At 41.1% G+C, this 20,491-nt stretch overlaps 1 protein-coding gene across 4 annotated transcripts in view; it reads left to right on the forward strand.

Annotated features, from left to right (window-relative positions):
- The first annotated feature begins 3,341 nt into the window (after positions 1–3,341).
- Positions 3,342–20,491, forward strand: part of nlrx1 (NLR family member X1) — a 35,647-nt gene continuing 18,497 nt past the window's right edge. For 2 of the 4 annotated variants that reach the window (XM_067593764.1, XM_067593765.1), the window contains exons 1-7: positions 3,343–3,616; positions 3,943–4,005; positions 5,095–5,207; positions 7,313–7,706; positions 13,986–14,217; positions 15,665–16,832; positions 17,267–17,450. In XM_067593764.1, the coding sequence (XP_067449865.1) occupies positions 3,989–4,005; positions 5,095–5,207; positions 7,313–7,706; positions 13,986–14,217; positions 15,665–16,832; positions 17,267–17,450 (2,108 nt within the window). In that variant the 5' untranslated portion in view covers positions 3,343–3,616; positions 3,943–3,988. Of the gene's footprint in view, positions 3,617–3,942; positions 4,006–5,094; positions 5,208–7,312; positions 7,707–13,985; positions 14,218–15,664; positions 16,833–17,266; positions 17,451–20,491 lie in introns of all 4 variants that reach the window. The other 2 variants (XM_067593767.1, XM_067593766.1) reach the window with 2 other exon arrangements.

A 20,491-nucleotide genomic window follows, 5' to 3' on the forward strand; every position in this document is an offset into this window, starting at 1 on the left:
TAACGTCAGAAGTAAAGTTAGGCTTTGCTGTCGGTTTCCCGACTCATTTTAAAAAAGATGAGATGGAAAAAGAGAGAGACAGAGTGAGAGAGAGAGAGAGAGAGAGAGAGCACCTATAGTCAAGCGAGCTGGAGAGTGAGAAGAGGGAGCCCAGTATTAGTATTACTGGATCTCAGTGCCGATAGACTGGAACACTGGGCGGAACTTTCTGGCACAGCAGTTAACTGGTTTGAATCCTACTTAAAGGACAGGGACTACTTTATGTCTGTACGTAATTAGTATTACTGGATCTCAGTGCCACATTTGACACGGTTGACCACTACATATTACTAGACAGACTAGAAAACTGGGTGCGATTTTCTGGCACAGTATTTAGCCTAACTGGTTTGAATCCTACTTAAAAGGGCAGGGACTGTTTTATGATTATAGGTAATTACACATCTGAGCGGACAAAAACGACATGCAGGGTTCCCCAAGGCTCCATTCTGGGGCCTCTTCTGTTCAACATCTACATGCTCCAACTGGCTCAGATTATGGAAAACAACAAAATATGTTACCAAAGTTATGCAGATGACACACAAATTTACAAAACCATATCACCAGGGGACTATGGTCCAATACAAGCACTGAATAAGTGTATTGAACAAATCAACGATTGGATGTGCCAGAATTTTCTTCAATTAAACAAAGACAAAACTAAAGTAATTGTTTTTGGAGCCAAGGAAGATCAATTAAGAGTCAGCGCTCAGTTTAAATCAATAATGTCAAAAACCACAAACCACGCCAGGAATCTTGGTGTAGTCATGGACTCAGACCTGAATTTCAACAGCCACATTAAGACAATTACAAAGTCAGCCTACTATCATCTGAAGAATATATCAAGAATTAAAGGACTTATGTCTCAGCAGGATTTGGAAAAACCTGTCCATGCATTTATCTTCATTAGACTTGACTACTGTAATAGTATCTTCACAGGTCTCCCTAAAAAAATCAATCAGACAGCTGCAGCTGATTCAGAACGCTGCTGCTTGAGTCCTCACTAAGACCCAGAAAGTGGATCATATCACTCCACTTCTCAGATCTTTACACTGGCTTCCTGTCTGTCAAAGAATTGATTTTAAAATACTGCTGTTAATTCATAAAGCACTGAATGGTTTAGAGACACATTTCTGATCTGCTGCTACATTATGAACCATCTAGACCTCTCAGGTCGTCTGGTACAGGTCTGCTTTCTGTCCCCAGAGTCAAAACTAAACATGGAGAAGCAGCGTTCAGTTTTTATACTCCACATATTTGGAACAAACTCCCAGAAAATGGCAGGTATGCTGCACCTCTCAGTTCTTTTAAATCACAGCTGAAGACTTTTCTGTTTGCTGCTGCTTTTTATTGAACCAAATTTGAGGGTTAATATCTTACTCTGCACTGTAACCTTTATTCTCCTGTTTTATCTGCCTTATTCTATTTTAGCATTTTTTATTTCCAAATTTATTATTTATGTATTTAAATGTCTTTTTACATTGCCTTGTGTTGCTTTTATATTCTGTCTAGATGCCTTTTATGCTCTATGTAAAGTACTTTGAATTGCCTTGTTGTTGAAATGTGCTATACAGATAAACTTGCCTTGCCTTGCCTTGCCAGTAGTGAGAAAGCCGGTCAGTCATCAGACCAATAAAACATAATTTTTTGATTGTTTCACAGCAGGTAGTGTTTGTGGATAGCTTGGCGTCATTCCTTATATATTAATATAATGTTTAAATATTATGTGTTCATTCAGACAGAAAAGTTTCAATAGACTAATGTCTTGAATCAGCTACTTCTAATTGCCTTGTGGTGACTGATTCTCGGATTCAACAACAGATTTATTTTGGTTTTTCACTGTTTGACAGTGTGACCAGTTTGTAGTAGAGATATATAGATAACGCTTTTAATCTGAAATCACTGGAAGTTACGTAATGGCATTCCCTGGCCAAAACTACCATAAATAGAATTTCCGTTTGGGGCTTCCGGCCTTCAAAATAAAAGCTTTAAATTCTAAACACAATACGTTAAAACTGCTGACTGTATAAAAATATTGACGACGCGTCTCCACTTCCTAATGCTACGCAAACGTAAAGCTAAACTATCCAAGTAGGTCTATCTGCGGACTGGCAGTGTCTACATTACACACCCACTTGATTAGGTTTAGGCATCAAGAGTGAGATTGGTTAGGGTTAGGGTAAAAATATAGGGGTAAACCAATCAGAGGCAGAGTAGCCAGTGTCTTGCCAAGAAAAGCAGTGGGATCTATTATAAGGCATCCCGCCACCTGACAGAGATTTGAGAGCGGCTGTCACAGCTGTCGATCATGACGTCACACCCCTTTTTCTACAACGTCAAATAACTAATTAAAAACAAACTTATCGGGAAAAATGAGCCCTTGAACAAACATCAGCATGATTAGAGCTATTTAAAATGACAAACCATCTTTTGTTTGGCTCATGTCCCATTCGCTAACACGGAGGGGGCGGGTCTTACGACCTATACTGCAGCCCGCCACCAGAGGACGCTCAAGATGTTTTGGCTTCATTCTGGGGAGGAAAGAGTGTGAAACTTAACCAAGTGGATAGATACTGCGAGTCTGCAGATAGACATACAGGTACTTGTTTTGGCAGCTGTCATGACGTCCATATTTAAATACAGTCAATGGTTAAAACTGAATATGTTATTTGGTTAAATAATAACAATGATGTACAGTGTGCTTTACTGTTTGTGTGTGTGTGTGTGTGTGTATGTGTGTGTGTGTGTGTGTGTGTGTGTGTGTGTGTGTGCGTGTAACTCTATAGTCACATTTACTTTGAATAATCACATTTACAGAAAATTTTATCTTTTTATCTTTTTGATTACTGTAGCATCTTTATAATCTAAAATAGGCACTTTACACTAAAAAAAAAAAAAACACCCCACGACATGTTAAAAACATCTACAGGCCTGTACTTTAACTTTACACTAACAATACACTGTTATTAGAACCGTGTTTTCAAAAAAATCTTTTTCATGACCACATGTAGTGACAATAAGAGACAGAGTGCACAATCAATGACAATGAACAGTAAGCCTGGATTTTATTAGAGCACGTTACCATCGCATAAATATTGTGTAAAATGTGCAACTGAATCTTTCTTCGTAATAAACCTAAATTTCTGAGCTAGAAGATGAATTTTTACTCAGTTTACAGAAGTAGTATTTTATTCTGAAAGAGTCCTAGCGGACGCTCTACAGGACAGCTCTCTCTCTCTCTCTCTCTCTCTCTCTCTCTCTCTCTCTCTCTCTCTCTCTCTCTCTCTCTCTTCTGTCTCTCCATCTACCTATTTATCTCTCTCTCTCTCTCTCTCTCTCTCTCTCTCTCTCTCTCTCTCTCTCCCCCCTCTCTCTCTCAGGCTACGTCTTAAGGGTGCATCCTCTGTCTCTTTCTAGCGGATCACTGTGCAAGACACAGCCTGTTCTCAAAGTGACTGATAGTATTAGGCTATGCTGTTTTAGCACAGGCAGCGGAAACCGTGAATGATCATAAATAAGTTGACCTCAATGTCCGGCCAGAGGGACAGACGGCAGAAAAGGACGCAGGACGAAGACTTTGGTATGTGTTTTTATCTTCCATGCTGGCATTTCATTTTTAGTTAGCATGATCTTTGAGCTAACGCTTGTACAAACTGCAACACGTTTCCCTCTAAGGTGACTTACTGTGTGTGTAGTGTAGCAACGGTTGTCATGTCGGTCTGGGGCAGTGTTGTACTGACATTGATCACCCTTCAGTCTCACTGCTAGCCAGAAAAAAACACACACATTTAAACGGAAATAGGTGGAGGTTCCGCTAAATTTTTAAGATCATTATGCAATAGTTAAGCTTTTTATTATCAGCGTTTTGGAATCATGCTCCAGTATTGAATTGCGCTTTTCACACAGGTAAACCACAGAGCTCCCTGACAGCAAGAGACACAAGCACAGAAGGATGTGCTCACTGCACAGGTTGGTGACACATTGTTACTGATGGTGACGTTCACACATCTCTGAACTTTAAAGTGTAACTGCACCCCCAGGCCTGAGTCTAACTACACCACCCACTGCATAATTCTGAAAAATACTAAAAAAAAAAAAAAAAAGAAATGGGCAAGGGGCTGAGAGGGGGGCGGGGAGGGGCTGAGGAGAGGAGAGGGGTGGCTTTGTGAGGCAGGAGAGCAGGAGTTGCTCAGCATGACATCCCTTAGCCAGAGTAAAGTGATAATTATAATGAGAGGAATGCAATCAGTGCGACGACATTTAAACAAGCCAGAAGTCATTTTAAATAAACCTGTTTCACATGAAGATGGTTTGAACAGCAGCACTGACCTGCTGGAGGAGATCTGTCTGTGACTGTCTGCGGGAGCCACAAAAAGAACAGAATTTTAATTATTCTACAAAACAAGGGGGGTGTTTTGAATACACCCTCGTTTTCACAGGTAATTTGTTAGTCTGTCCCTCCCGCCGCAGGAAATAATGGATTAATCCTGGAAAGCTGTTGATGTACTTTTCTCCTTATGAAAATAACACGGAGATTATTCGACCAATGAGAATTTAGTCAGACGAGAGCATATCGACCAACTAATCGACCAGTCGACCGGCAGACTACAGCCCTACAAAACACCTCTGTCACTGTTTCATATATAACAAAAACTCACTGTGAAATATGAGCTGGGAAAGAGTCATTAATATTTCTTCATATTCCATTATTGGCCTTCCCAGAAATTCTCAGTAACTGTCACGCCATTTCAAGCCTTCTGCGTGTTTGTGTTTGTGTTGCGTTTAAGTTTAAGTTGAGTTAAGGAGTGTAATCTTGTGTGCCTGCGTAAATGTCAGTGCCTTGGAGGTATGCCAGTATACCTGCTACAACCTGCGAACAGGCTAACAGCAGCTGTTCTCTGCCAGTAAAGCACCATGTGAAGCAGACCATGGATCAGACTGAATAAAGCACATTGTGAAGAAATTGAGGTGTTGACTGTGGGATTAAAGTAAAATTCTGAAGATTGTGAATAGTGCCATCTAACTGAACAGATCTGTGTGATGTGTTGTGTTTCCTAGACAGCTGAGTCAGCTGGTTGGAGTATGGAGGTGGAAGAGGAGATTGGAGGTTTCTCTCCACCCAGCCGCTGGCTTTCACTGCAGGACCTTCTGTTCCAACACTTCAGAACTAGGTGCACAAGTCATATTGAGGCTTTATTGTTGTTTGACAACCATGACAACATGCTGCATTCTTAAATCCAAGACAACATGTGTGATGTCGTCAATGTGAAAAGACAAAATGTAGATTTTTAACAGTTTTGAATTCATTAAAATTCCATTAACTGGAGGTTTAGCAATTAATCAAAGGTTATAAGACAGTGGTAAAATCGTCCATAGTATATATGTATGAAGTATTAGTAGCACTTGTAGCAGTGGTAGTGGTGGAAACATCAGTTGTTCTTTGCACACATTTTGTAGTCTCCAAGCCCAAACTGAGTGTTTTGTTTTTTAAAAAGCTTCTTCAGTATGGAGGCTATTTTGGGTCATAATTCAAATTTAAAAGTCCAAATAGAAAATTGAAAGAGCTAAAATTAAAAAGATTATTATTTTACTACACTACCAGGAATAATCAGGCCATAATTAAACTTAAAAAGAAAAAGCAAATTTAAAATGTAAAATGATCATTTGAAAATGTAAATTAACAACGAAAAAGTGAAATTTAAAAAACAAAAGCTTAAATGGAAATGTTCAAACTGAAAGCCTAAATGGTAAAGATGAAAATGGCAATGGAGATAAGAAAAGGGAAACATCAAATATGAAACTCAAATGGGAAATGGAAAAGCTTAAATGGAAATACTTCAATTAAAAGCTTAAATAGAAAAAAACAAAGGTTTTTTTGCACTTGCACTTAACCATTTGGCATTTGACAATTAGCAATTTAAATTTCATCTTTTCCATTTGGCATTTTTCATTTGGCTTTTCAAGCTGTATGTAAATGAGGAGGCGTGGCTCAAAGGCTGGCGGGGGGGGGCTGGCCAGGAACTTCACAGTGCTGTAACATCCACATTGGCTGCTAGCAAAAGCAAAGCCAGAGCTAGCCTCATTGCTGAGACAGGCGCTGGAGGATGACATGACATTACAGTAACTGTACACATTTGTTGTGCTTTACGTTACTTGCTTCAACTTCAGCAGATCGAGTATCAGCAGTAGCTGCTTATGTGGTAGTGACAATAGTAGGATAATAGTAATTGTATGATGTATTAATTAGTGTTAGAGGTAATAGTTGTGTATATTTAGCAGTCGTGGCAAATTAGCAATTAGTTGTAGTCTTAATTGTAGAAGTAGAAAGTGTAGGTCTTCAGTCATTTTAGTATTAGCAGGTTTAGTGTCAGTAATAGTAGACATTATCAGTCTCTGTCTCTAGTAGTAATTGAAGTAGTCTTAACTTTTAAAGGTATTTGTGGGGACAGTTTTGTTAGGATCTGTCTGTAACCCTCAGTTACAAAACAAACAAGGTGTAGTAAGGAGTTGGTGCTCTAAGCATGCAGGAGGTGTTTCTTTTTCACTGAAAAATAAGCACATTTTTTAAATTATTAAATTGGCAAATTGATTAAAACAGATTTTTACCCGTGTCACCTACTGTCACCCACTCATGCAAAAGTTGTTTCCTGCTGTAAGAGGGCACAGTTTACAGTGAACCAATTCCTCTTGTGATGAGCACAGCTCATAAAATTCTGGCAGCAAAAACATTGGAAAACGTGACAAAATGTAAATGAACTGCTGATTGTGCACCAGAGTGCCACTAAGTAAACTGAACAAGTAAACAATGAATTGTTACATTGTTTTGGGATAAAAATTAGATTATTAAAATCTGATTTTTAATTAAATCTTCACAGTATACACTGATAAAGTTTATTTTCCAAAAAATAAAAAATGCAAACAAAATCTTTACTTAACATATTACCTCACTTCATATTACACTTCTTTATAAAATCTTAAAAATATCACAAATTCCGTGCATCATCATTGTCATTACAGCCTTTTGCAGATATAAGCAATGGATTTTTATTATTAGAGTGATTGCTAATAAAAGCAAACACAGTAATGAGGTGAAGACAGAAAGGTTTGTGGTAGAGGGAAATAAGTGAGAAGTAAGGGGAAGTTTGTAGTCACTGTAGTCAAGAGAGTCATTGTGACACATACGGGGTACGTTTTTCAATCGTACAGTTAGAAGGCAGCAGGGTAACTTTGTCATATAAACCAAACATGTAAATACAGCCCTCTTTTTCTCTCACAGCAGATCCCATAGAGATCCACAAGAGGAAGCTCTTCCTGTGGTTCAGCCACCTTCCTCCGGAGGAGAAACAGTTTGGAGGCTACTTCAGCCCAGAGACTATGCATGTGGATCCATTGATCCTGGAAACAAAACCTGAGGAAAGAGCAGGACTCCTCAGGTCCTCCCTACAAACCCAGACTTCCTCCAGCCCCTGTATGTCAGTGGAGCAGCTGTTTGATCCCACTGATGCCTGGAGTGAGGGCAGAGGACTCAATGTGTTGCTGTATGGCGCTGTGGGAACAGGGAAGAGTACAGTGGTCCGAAAACTGGTGCTGGATTGGTGTGCTGGGACCACCCTGACCCACTTCAAGCTGCTGGTTCCTTTCTCTTGTGAGGACCTTGGCCAGCTGACAAAGTGAGATCTTTGTTGTCATGTGTGGGTGTATTTACATTAACTTGGAATCATACTACTGTTAGGGATGTCACCTAGCTAAGCTCCACAATCAGTACTTAATTGATAATATCTATAGCTGTATAAAGCTCATTCCTGTGGTTGTAAAGGCAGTGTGCCATTTGTCAAAAATACCTCATTCCACTCAGTGAAACACTGCAAATTCTTCCTAATACTACTGCAGTGACAAATAAAGAACAGCCACCAGTTTGAGTGAAATATTCACATTAAAGGTCAGCTTTCCTTGCAAAATGGAAGCTTGGTGACATTGAGAGTAGTCGTAAAGCTAGTCAGCCAACTCCTGCAGCCAGAGAGCTAACTGCTAACTCACTAGCCAACTGGGACCCTGCCAGCACCAACCAGTCACAATAACTGACCAAGTTAATTGGCCTGTTCATTTGCAGAATTAAAAAAACTTTATTGATGCCCGCAGGGAAATTGCTTTGTTACAATTGCTCATGTGCTCAACACACACATAGGAGAGAGGAAGTATATAAGTAAAATGGTATTACTATAAAATAAAATAGGGATAATAATAAATACACAGAAGTAAATAGAAAAATGTACAAATGCAAATGTGTAAAAAGTAAATTGCTTCATTGCTCAACACACAAGAAAGAAAGAAATTTAGCATGCTAGCTTAGCTTGGTTGGCAACCAGACAATAAGTTAATACAGTTTATTCAAGATTTGTATTTGTACTGTCAACTCCTGACTCATAACTGACTCCAAAACTTTTGTGGAGCAGTTTGTACTCCAGCTGCGCAGAATATAAATATATATAAAAGTCGATGGTGCAACACAGCTAATAAGCTATGATAGCCTCCTCTGTATTGGACTCTGGCTTTCCGACCCCTCAAAGGTGAGCGGTTTATTTGTCAACAATACAAATTCATGTCAAAGTTCACTAAAGTTGAGCTCAACGCAAAAAGGGTTTTGAAAGGCACTTTGAGTGGTCAGAAGACTAGAACGGCGCTATACTGCATTACAACTTAAGTATTTAGTTCATACTGTGGATGAAGAAGGCTATCCATATCATGTCCTAACCTTCCTGCCACAATAGACACATACTGACACACTCTTAACAGATATTATATACAATACACTATAGAGCAGTATTCTCAATAGTATATGAAACCATAACTGAAATGCTGTAATGTCGACTTTTTTCTTTATGCTGACCTATTCAATTTTCAAGCATATCTGACCTAAATTGGAATCGATTTACTAGCTTAAATATACCAGACAGCTGTGTAACATAAACCTGATATATAATCTGATTGAGACTCAGTAGTAAATGAACATGATTGAAGTTTTAATAAAAAACAGCCAATTTTGATTTTGTAGAGGTGAGTGATACAGACATGTTCAAAGCCACCATGTGTAGAATTTGAACTTTTTTTTTTTTTCCCCTGGGAATTAGGGGTGCAAAACTCACGGTTCAGATCATATCACTGATTTGAGTCACAGATCGGATCATTTTTCAGATCAGCCAAAAAAAAAAAAAGAAAAAAAAAGGGGGAGACAAAACTTTAGATTCTATATATTCTGTAAAACACTTACAGCATGGTTTTCAATGAAAATGACATGCAAGATGTCCAATGTTAAAATAAAATCTTAAAATATGTAAAATAAAAGCTCAATTGTTAAATTAAATTGCAATTGAAGCATGATACCTTCTTCCTTTAAACATGGTAGTGAATGAAACAACAGTCTGTGTCCACATCATCAAAACTTGATAACTTACAAACATGAACACACATCTTGTTCTGCAGCTTGTTGAACGAGCCACCAAACAAACATTCACCGGTGAAAAGTGCACCGCTAACATCAGTTAGCAGCTACGTAGCTAATTAGCTGCTCACCCGCAGCACGTTAAACAGCATGTAAACATAGCTGCAGATGTCACTACGGACCTATTAAATACTGGTTTGGTCGTTGCTCTTCAAAATCCCAACGTGCTGTCTGTCTATGACTTGTACTTACAGCAGTTTGTTTACTTTATTTTAAATGAGATTTTAAATTTTGCAAATAATCCGCGGTTCACATGCGTGCCAAACCGTGGGGGGAGATCCGTACAGATCACAGATCAACTATGATCTGTCGCACCCCTACTGGAAATGTAGTATCAAAAAAGATATTAAGGCAGACAGCAAGACATGCCGTCTCAGATTTTAGTCAAATTTAACTTATCATTTATTGAGATATGAGAACTGTAAACCACAATATTTCCATATGAGAATTTCGTTAGAATGATGCGAAGAGATGATAGATTATGTTTTAATTATCTCCCAGCCTTATTCTGGTCTTTTTTTTTAAGTGAATTAAGTCAAAGGATCCCACACACTGTCAATTGCTCATATTCACTTGATTAACAATGTTTTGGTGTTTTATCAAATAAAATGTATAGTCAAACACAACCAGCACAATATATGCTTTATGTGAATCTGAGCTGTGGGGCACCCCCCTGGACGCCAACCATGAACAGCAGCAACCCATGTTCAAGTCCAGCTGTGGACGTTTGTTGATGATGGAAGGGGCTGCTGGTGTTCTCTGAATGAAATGTAGTTAACTTGTTAATTTAGGTTCGGGAGCAGAACCACGCTTCAACCACACCTCTAATCATCTGCCAAGTCTACTTATACCGTGTCAACTCTTCCTACCCTGTTTGTCTCAGATTTCTCAAGATCAGACAGACCGTGCTTCTTGGTTAAACGCTTGATACAAGAACTTTGATTTAAACAAAGACACAACTTAAAAATTGTCTACTTACCATGGATCCAGAACTGCGGATCTACCCGACCAATTCAGACGGCGTTCTGTATAACGATCTGTTCAACACCGGTCCACCAGACTCTCAGCAGCAACCAGACCGCAGTCAAACACCCCGGTGTAGTCGCCTTCGTTTGGTGGTCAGCGTACCTCAGTCCTGCCGGCGTCTCCATTCAAGCGCTGCCAACGAGATCTCTCCAACTCCAACCTCGGAGGCACGCAGATCTCAGGTCTCCTCTCCTTCTTCAGTGAGGGCTGGACGCCACGGGCATGGTGGTAGGAACCAGCTCCAACTCTCTTCTCATTGGCAGCTATCCTCATCTCGCAGGCTTCCAGCTTCCGGCTCTCCACCACGGTGCACTCGCGGTGCACCTTCATCTTAGAGGCAGCAGTCTCCGCATCCACAAACTGAGCCTAATATCAGAGACTGGACCGTCGCTTGCCTCCAACATTACCTGCAAGGTAAAGGCATCCCATTTCACCGCAACACAAACAAAGCCGCTCTTTTCCGACTGTTTTCAGCCTCCATCGACGCAGCAACAGACTCCGTACCTGCTGCGCTTTCAGCTTCCTCACCTGAGCCACCAACTGCCAGTGTTGTCAGGCGTGACATCACAGGGCCTTCGCTGCCTCGGCCACAGGCTGCATCATCAGCCCCCTCTGGTGGGGACCAGGTTGTACATCCCCCTGTGCCTGCTCCCTCTGTTTCTGATTTCTCCCAGATGATTTCAGCCTTCTTTTCATCCCTGTCTTCACAGACTTCACAAAATCCCTATGCACATGCATCCTTTCATCCCATCATCCCTTCCTCTACCCTTCTTTCAGCCACTCTCAGCAACATGGCTTCTACTTCTCCCTTTTCTTCCATAGCCAACACAGCAGTAGGAGGGCCCCATCCACTAACTCAAGGGGTCCCATTACAGGCTACCCTGGTCTATCCTTTCCCCCTGCCCTCCCCATCTCCACCCTGTCCCTTCCTCAACACCCAAATGTTTTTTCTCACTGTGCTACCAATTTCTACAGCAGCACCACCTGTCCAGCCAGCTTCATCAGTTTATCACCCTTCTCCTGTCTTTTCTGCACTGCGCCAACAGATTCTCTCCGGTAATTACGTAGATTTAGCCCAGCTCCTTAAGCCATCCTTCATCAATACTAGCCAGCTCAGGGAAATACAGACAAACTTCAGTTCTGTGCAACTTCGCAACCCACTACCCTCACAGTGTAAAGACTTAACTCCCACAGCATTTGCGTTCGCTTTTTCTCTTTACCATGATATTATCTGTTCAGCATTTCCCACACAGAGATCTGAACTAGATGATTATCCATCTATCGTGCTCGACATGGCCTTACGTTTTGGAGGGACAGGGTTTTACAGCTACCACATGCACTTCTCTAACCAGGCCTAACTTCTCTAACCTTATATTATTCATCTTCTTGACGATTTTCTCATTGTCACTCCACCATCCTCACCTCCTCGCCACGGGTTCAATACGCTCACAAACACTTTGTCCAAACTCGGCGTCCCTCTTTCTGAGGAAAAAACATTAGGGCCTGGCACTTCCATTGAGTTCCTAGGCATCGCCCTGGACTCAATTTCTCTCTCTGCCCTCTGAGAAATACAGCGCATCGCTCTGCTTCTGTCATTAGCTCCTAGCAGACAGAGTCACCAAAAGCTAGCTATCAGCCCTCCTTAGCCATCTTAATTATGCCATCTATATAATTCCTTGAGCAAATCTTCTTGTCGATCCTTTTGTCTAAGGCTACTGCCGTTCCCTCTCTCCAGGATAGGGTCGTTATGGACGATGCCTGCAAGATGGAAATGCGCATGTGGCTAAATTTCCCGTCTTCTTGGAATGGCATTTTCTTCTTCTACGACGACTTCATCACCCAGCCTGAGGACATTCAACTTTATACAGATGCGGCTCCCTCTACAGGTTTCAGCGGCTACTATGGAGGGAGATGGTTAGCCTCTGCTTGGCCCCCAGTGTTCAAATCCCTCGACTCAGAGTACCACTCTCCTTCATCTGCGCTTTATGAGCCGTACTCCTTAATAGCTGCCATTCTTTGAGGGCATGAACGGTCTAGAAAATTCATACTTATCCACTCCAATAACACCACAGTCATAGTGATCCTAAACAAAGGTCGATCTCGTTCTCTAGCCATCATGCAGTTCCTGCACAGACTCGCCTTATTCTCAGCTCAACACCAGTTCATCCTCCAGGCAGCCAACATTCCTGGTTTCGCTGTCTCACTTCTCATTCCAGAAATTCAGACACTTGGCCCTGGAATCTGATCTTCACCGGGTGCTTATCCATTTTCAGCCACAATATTCAGCTAGCTCCACAGCTGGCAAACCTCTCTAACGTTTCATAAGAAGCCATCCTCGACAGTCTTGTCCCAAGCACACTCTCAGCCTACCTAACTGGCTGGAATTGCTTCAAGGCATTTCACTCCACCTACCAGCTGCCTTTTCCCTCTCTGGACGTCATGTCCTTCTGCAGTTTCTTCACCAATGCTCATTCCATCCAAAATCCAGTCCTCCACCATCCAGACCTACTTAGCAGGAATCAACTCCTTCATCAAACTAGTCACTGGCTTCCAGTGTCCTTCAATCTCCCATTCTCATGTTACCAGGTTAATAAAAGGCTTGCAGAAACAGGAACCGGCTCTCCCAGCTAGATACTTGCCACTCACTTCTGACCTTCTCAGTGTCTCCATCTGCTCCCTACGTTCAGGCTACATATCCCCTATGGTTGACTTAACCCTAGAATCCATGCTCTGTTTCTGGTTTTGGATTCTTGAGGTGCTCCAAATTTGCCCTGACTTCAGCGGTCTATAATTCTTTTTGTCACCCCGGTCTATCTGATATAACCATCCACACAGCTGACTCACTCATATTCACGCTCCGAAGGAGCAAAACAGATCAGTTGGGAGTTTCTTTCCATATATACTTACTCCGCCTCGAATCCTATCTCAGCCCATACGAGCCGCTGACCCAATACATCAGCTCCAGGTACCCCACTAAGGCACTAAGGCACCTCAACACCCAGTCTTCCTCACCAAAACAGTCCTATTCAAATCTGACTCTTTTGGGGGCCAGTGATCAGCTCGGGCAGAAATATGCCTGAGACAGAACCCCTACACTGAGTTTCCCTCCACCTGGTCTTCAGTACATCCTCCCAGACCAGCCTAACAGACGACATCTTCCTTCTACCTTCACCTACATTCATGCATTTGTCCTCAACATTCAGTACCTCCTGAATTTCATTAAACCTTTAAACGGCATATTGTTGTGGTGTGGTTCTTGCTAGTGAAGTTAGATTTATAGATATGGTACTGGTGCGGTTTGATTATATGTTTTTTTCCTGATGAAGGTCTGAGCACCAAAAGTAATGAATAAAGTGAGTGATCAACAACTTGCACAGCATGTTGGTTATAAAGTGCGCCAAGTGACAAACTTTGTCCCACACAGGGTGGCTTCCTTGAGGGACCTGGTGAGCAGGAAATACCTCCACTTGAGAAAACATCCTCTGCTGAGTGGGGAGGGCAACCAGGCCAAGGATGTGCTCTTTGTCTTTAACGGGATGGAAAAGATGAAGCTAGACTTCCGGATTGGATCCACAGAGCTCTGCAGTGACCCAAATGAGGCGCTGCCTGCAGGTGTCGTGGTGGTCAACCTGCTCAGGAAGTACTTGCTGCCTGAGGTAAGACACAGTTCACCATCACTGCAATGTTATTTATTTCTCCTGTTCTGTTAAAATCTATTTCACACTGTCATCCATTAGTTGGTTACTGTCATGCTGAATTGCAAATTGCAGCCATGACTATTGGCAGTAAAGTGGAGGGCAAAAACTTAAAGGGTAGAAGTATTACTTTAGTCTTGTTTTGATGCCACACAAAGTAATTATTAGCTTACTAACCAGTCTAAACAAAAAAGGAATGTTGAAATTAAAAATGGTCAGATGAAAATATTTTCAAAAATGCAAATGGGAGTTTCTATTTCAAAAGCAAATCCTTTCCTTTTGCATGGTAAAAACCATTTCAGTTAACTACGTCTTGAAGGAAGGGACCCTTGCCTCTCCAGACTTTTGATAGCTTTGCTCAGTCACTAAAAAACTGATTCAGTTCATGCTTTACTGGCTGCTCAGAATTCACGCAATGTTGCATTTTTACATTTTAAATAATCAGAGATAATCAATCACCATTTTACATTTGGAATATAAAAAAGAAACAGATTGATATATTCAGATATACAGTATATCAGAATGAGAATTTTATTTATTCACAAACAGGGCGCCTGTTCCTGGAGTTTACTATCCACATTCTAAGATAAATTAGACTCAACTTTATTGTCATTGCACATAATAAGTAACAGTACACATCAACAAAGTGCAGTTTAGCATGTAACCAGAAAGTGCATACAGTAGCAGAGGTGCATCTAGATATATATATAAATGAGTTTCCACTGCAACACTTATAATAAGAGGATGAAACCTTTGTTATTTTAAAAAAGTTAAAAAATGTTAAGCTTACATTTTAGCATACAAAATAACTAAAGCTCTCTTCTTCCAAAAGAATCTCTCCCTGGCAGCGCAGATACAGTACTTGGTTTCTCCTTTATCCATGATGTTCACCAGTGCTCTCTTCTTAAGTCAGCTTTCTAATTTTTTAGCTGTAATCTGTGCTGCCTGAAACACCTAAAGTGTTCAGTCCTCTCTGTCCTGCTGTTATCACAGACATGTCTTAACTAACTGAAGCCCCTCAACTTGCTGATGGAATCACTTCACTCTTCAAGCTGGTGACATTTTACCTTCCATTGTCTAGGGCTTATGCGAAATTACTGTTAATTAAAGGTGGCTAAAAACAGAAATATAAAATAAACCATCCTAACATACTTATCTAGATATTTGGAGTGAACTACACAGCATCTTGCCATGTATCCTCTGAAATATCTTCAGTTCTTGACTCCAAGCTTTCCTCAATTAATAGTTTTTTATGCAGATATATATTCAGTGTGCTTATTAAAATGTGTGCCAATTTGGATATTACATGCTTTGAATTAGGTGGCATTTTGAAAATATCAAAGAGTGAGTGTTGACCTCTATATTTGTGTTTTGTGTAAATGTAATTCATCCACTGTATGTTTCCCAGGCCAGTATCTTGGTTACCACCAGGCTGTCTGCTCTGGACCGCATCCCTCAGAAGTATGTGAGTCGCTATGTACAGATTTGTGGCTTCAATGACCCGGACCGTCAGCGAGCCTACTTCACCAGCCGCCTACTGCAGCAGAGTGGGGACACAGCACAGAAACATGAGGCTCAGGCAATCGTAGAGCTGCTTTACCTCAACCTCCAGAGGGAGAGCCAGCTGGCTGCAGCCTGCTTCCTCCCCTCCTACTGCTGGCTCACATGTGCTACCTTACACTTCCTGCATTTCACTGACGCCAAGGCACCCATCCGCACTCTGACTGGCATATACACCAGTTTCCTCAGGCTAAACTTTGGAGGTGAGGTGCTAGGCACAGGAGCAGGGATAAGTGTGCCCATTCAGGAGCCCCACAGCTCTCTGATGTTGTATGTAGTCCGTACAGTTGGAAAACTTGCGTTTGATGGTGTGACATACAAACGCACGTCATTCTCAGAAAAGGAGCTGGAGCAGTGGATTGGAGGGAAGACCAAGACAGACGAGGAGCTTCGTCAGCTGGCCATGTTCCGAACTGACGTGCTAGACTTCTTCTTGGCTCCCTGTGTTGAAAGTGGCAAGCATTTACCAGGAGAATTCAGTGAGAATAATGAAAGGCAATATGTATTTGCTGTCCCAGCCATGCAGGAGTACCTGGCTGCTCTCTACGTGGTTCTAGGAGAGAATAAATCTGCTCTGGAGAAGCTGACCAGGCAGGTGTCTGTGGCCATTGGTCAGGCAAGTGAGGATGTCAGTGCCATTGTCAACATTCTTTCTAAGTTTATCCCCCTCAGAGTCTTTGCTGTCTTCAACCTCCTCAAGCTTTTTCCAAAGCTCTATGAGAAAATCAGCAGACACACCAAAGGCAGCATTGCTAGAACCATGGCAGCTGAGATGTTCCGTGTTGAGGATAGCTACAACGAGGATGTCCTGGATCAGGTGGAGCAAAGCCTGCTGGGGGTTCATGGCCCGCAGCCACAGCAGTTCAGTGAAGGCCCACCTTTTGAGCTCTACCCCATCTTCATGGGTGGACTGTTGCATTATGGTAACCGCATCCTTCTCGAGCAACTTGGGTGCAATATTCAGAGCACCACTGTAGCCCAGATCACACGTGTTCTTCGAAAGTACCTTGTCAGAGGTAACTTATGCTTTCTTTGCAAACTGCATATATAGTGTGTTTTGATTGGTCTGATATTTGGAGACCCTGAACATTATGCGTATACAGATTCCACTCTGACATTATTTATAGAGCACTTAAAACATATTGAAATACCCTCTAGGTCAAACTTGAGAAGTCATTCAGACTAAGCATGTACTGAGCAGTTAAATTGAAGTGTTGATACCTTTTTAGTTAACATTTACAATCTTGGATCATCTTGGCAGACTGATATTTTTGCTTTAGCTCTTCAACCCCTGCTGCCAAAATTGCTACTGTTGCCGAATGTCAGGTTACCAAAACTGTGTCCAATTAATGAGCTAGTTGTTACTCCTTGATTTAAAAATAAACAATATAGACAATATAAGTTGAAATAAATTTGTTTGTTTGTTTTGTTTGATATTTCCCTATGCTAGAGCTCAGCAAGCCACAGCCACCAGAAGAGCTGATGGATCTGCTGGTCCTTCTGTATGAGTTTCAGAACCCCAGACTGACTGCAGAGGTGCTGGCCTCAATCAGAGCCATTCGCCTCACCAACATTCGTATGACATCACTCAAATGCTTCGTTTTGAGTTCTGTGCTCTCATGCACCCCTGCAAGGTAAACTATGGATTGTGCTTTTACTGTCACCTGTTCAGTATGTAGTATGTTTGCTTTTTTTACAGTTGCTCTGTATGAGGTTTTTTGTTTTTTTTAGTAGATCGAAAAGAATATCTTTCTGAACTTGACTTGTAGCTCAAACTATTGGCCTTAATGAAAAATAGTCTTGGGCATATTTACTGCTAGGGACTCTTATTGGCGCACAACTTCAAATCCAGTAATGCCCCCTAATAGTGTAGCATCTAATTGCATTGTTGCAGGAAAATCTTTCACAAGTGGATTTCACAATCTTCACACAGATTCCAAATGTTGGAGTGAACCTTTTGTTGAATTCTACAACAACCAGAATGCTTTGCACGCATATCGTCCAATCAAACTGACTGAATGTGCTGAAGGTGTGTTCATAGCCAGATTAGCACCAAAGACAAAGTTAGAGCAGTGTTATATCTTTTTACTGAGGCTTACTTTCATTTACATTTTTTCTCATCAAGTCTGGATATATTGAAGCAGTGTGCAAGCAAATACTGTTCTTTTTACCTATTTTGGACAATGATGCTGAGTGCAGCCACCCACAAGTTACAGGTAACACACAGTCACTGTTGTTGTGTAATATATATATTACACAACATTACATGAAAATATTCTGTCAGAAAACAAAGACAGATTTACCAAAGTTTGTTGCAGCACAGTGTTTTCTGTTCTGTTCCTATTCTCTCTGACAATCATCATCGGGCAGGCCCTGGTCGCTGCTGCAAAGCTACCTACTATCTACTGGCTGCAGCACCTCTACTTTGGTTGTGACTGTACCATATCTCCGGTGGTAGCTCTCTCCTCGATACTCTATTTTGTCTAATTGGACAGCGCAGTATTCAGCCTCATAAGTTGTAATAGTTGCTGGCAAATGAGTAGGGAGCTCTGGGTACAGGCAACATGGAGGGAAGTTAAACATTGTTCATTTGCATACTACCCACATTGTAATGATACAATGCAGGTTGAAAATCGGCAGTGTTTCCTTTTAAGGCTTGTACCAGCAGCCTCTGAATGCTAACAGAATATGGGAACCGACTCAGCTTAATAGAATGACTTTGAAAATGCTAAATTACTTGCTTTAACAAATTTTGTATGTTTATACAATGAAGAATATATCAAATATCACTTTCATGAAGCTGTTCTCAGCAGACAGATCACAGGCAATGAACTTGGCATTTCATATTCCTCGCAGCTATAGCAAATTTCAAGCTGAATGCAAAGTTTATCAGTGCATGTCTATGTTTGGTTTGCAGTGGAACAAAACAAAAAAAGTTGTGAAAATAACTGAATTAATGCTCATTCTACAAAGACATTCTAAAATAGCCTGAGCAAAATTATTGGTACCCTTTAGAAATTGTAAGAAATAATAGATTTTTAGTGATACTTTAAGCAGACTATTGTGTTTTAATTAGTATCATAGGTGTTTTCAATCTTATAATCACTGATGCAGCCAGTTTAAAAGGAGCTAAAAGAAAATTACTTATGCACACTTCTTTGTGCCACTGTGTGCATCACATTGAACATGGAAAAGAGAAGGAAAACTAGAGAGTGGTCTTAAGACATTAGAAAAAAGGTAATAGCCAAGCATGGTCACCGTAAAGGTTACGAGACCATCTCCAAAGAGCTTGATGTTCCTGTGACCACTATTGCCAATATTATTAAGAAGTTTAAGGCTCATGGAACTGTAGCCAACATCTCTGGATGTGGTCGCAAGAGGAAAATTGGCCAGAAATTGAACAGAAGGATTGCTTGAATGGTCTAGAGAGAGCTGAAAAAATACAGATCTGATGTTCAAGTTCAAGGTACAATTGTTTCAAGTCGCACCATCCGTCGCTGTCTGAATGAAAAGGGGCTCCATGGTAGAAAACCCACTAAGACCCCACTTCTAAGAGGGAGACACAAAAAAGCCAGACTGGTCTTTGCCAAAATTCATGTTGACAAGCCACAGTCCTTCTGGGAGAATGTGCTTTGGACAGATGAAACAAAATTAGAGCTCTTGTTTATAGAAGAAAAAATGAAGCCTTCAAAGAAAAGAACACCATGCCTACCGTGAAACATGGAGGAGGCTCAGTGATATTTTGGGGTTGCTTTGCTGGCACTGGGTGCCTTGAATCTGTGCAGGACACAATGAAATCAGAAGACTATCAAGGCATTTTGGAGCACAACATACAGCAGTGTCAGAAAGCTGTCTTAATCGCAGGTCATGGGTCTTCAACCAAGATAATAACCCCAAACATACATCAAAAAGCATCCAAGAATGGATGAGAAGAAAATGTTGGACCGTTCTGAAGTGGCCTGCCATGAGTCCTGATCTGAATCCCATTGAACATCTGTGGAAAGAGCTGACACTTGCGGTTGGGAGACGGCACCTATCAACCCTGAGAGAACTGGAGCAGTTTGCTCTCGGAGAGTGGGCCAAACAACCAGTGGAGAAGTATAGAGATCTTATTCAGAGTTACAGAAAGTGCTTGACTGCAGTTATTGCCTCCAAAGACTGTGCTACAAAATATTATGTTAAGGGTACCAATATTTTTGGCCATGCCATTTTCATTTGTTTTATTGTATTAAATATTATATTAAGTTGTAAATCAAAAACAAAGTTTCAGTTATATTCAATCTGAAATAATGAATGATGGATACCATATACTTTTGTCAATTTCAACTCAATACAGAGAAAAATCACTTACCAATATTTTCGGCTTCGTCTGTACCTTAAAAACAAGTCCAGTTCCCGGGATTCTTGGGATAGTGTGCTTCTGTTCCCGGGATGGAAAATGTATAATTTTTGGGAAAAATATTAATCCCTAGTGGGGTGCTATTGCACAGGAGCTAAAGTACCATGTCGTATAACACAGAGAGGACCCACCTGAGAACCATCAAGAGACAGCAGCAGTATTTGGGAAGTAATAATCAAGATGCCTACCCTCTGGCGTTTTCAGAGCTCGTAATCTACATTGTGACCAAGTCTAACTCTGAAGCTCCTATTGTCTTCCGACTAGCAGACATGATAA

This window comes from Thunnus thynnus, chromosome 7, assembly GCF_963924715.1.
Source record: "Thunnus thynnus chromosome 7, fThuThy2.1, whole genome shotgun sequence".
Taxonomy (NCBI): Eukaryota; Metazoa; Chordata; class Actinopteri; order Scombriformes; family Scombridae; genus Thunnus; species Thunnus thynnus.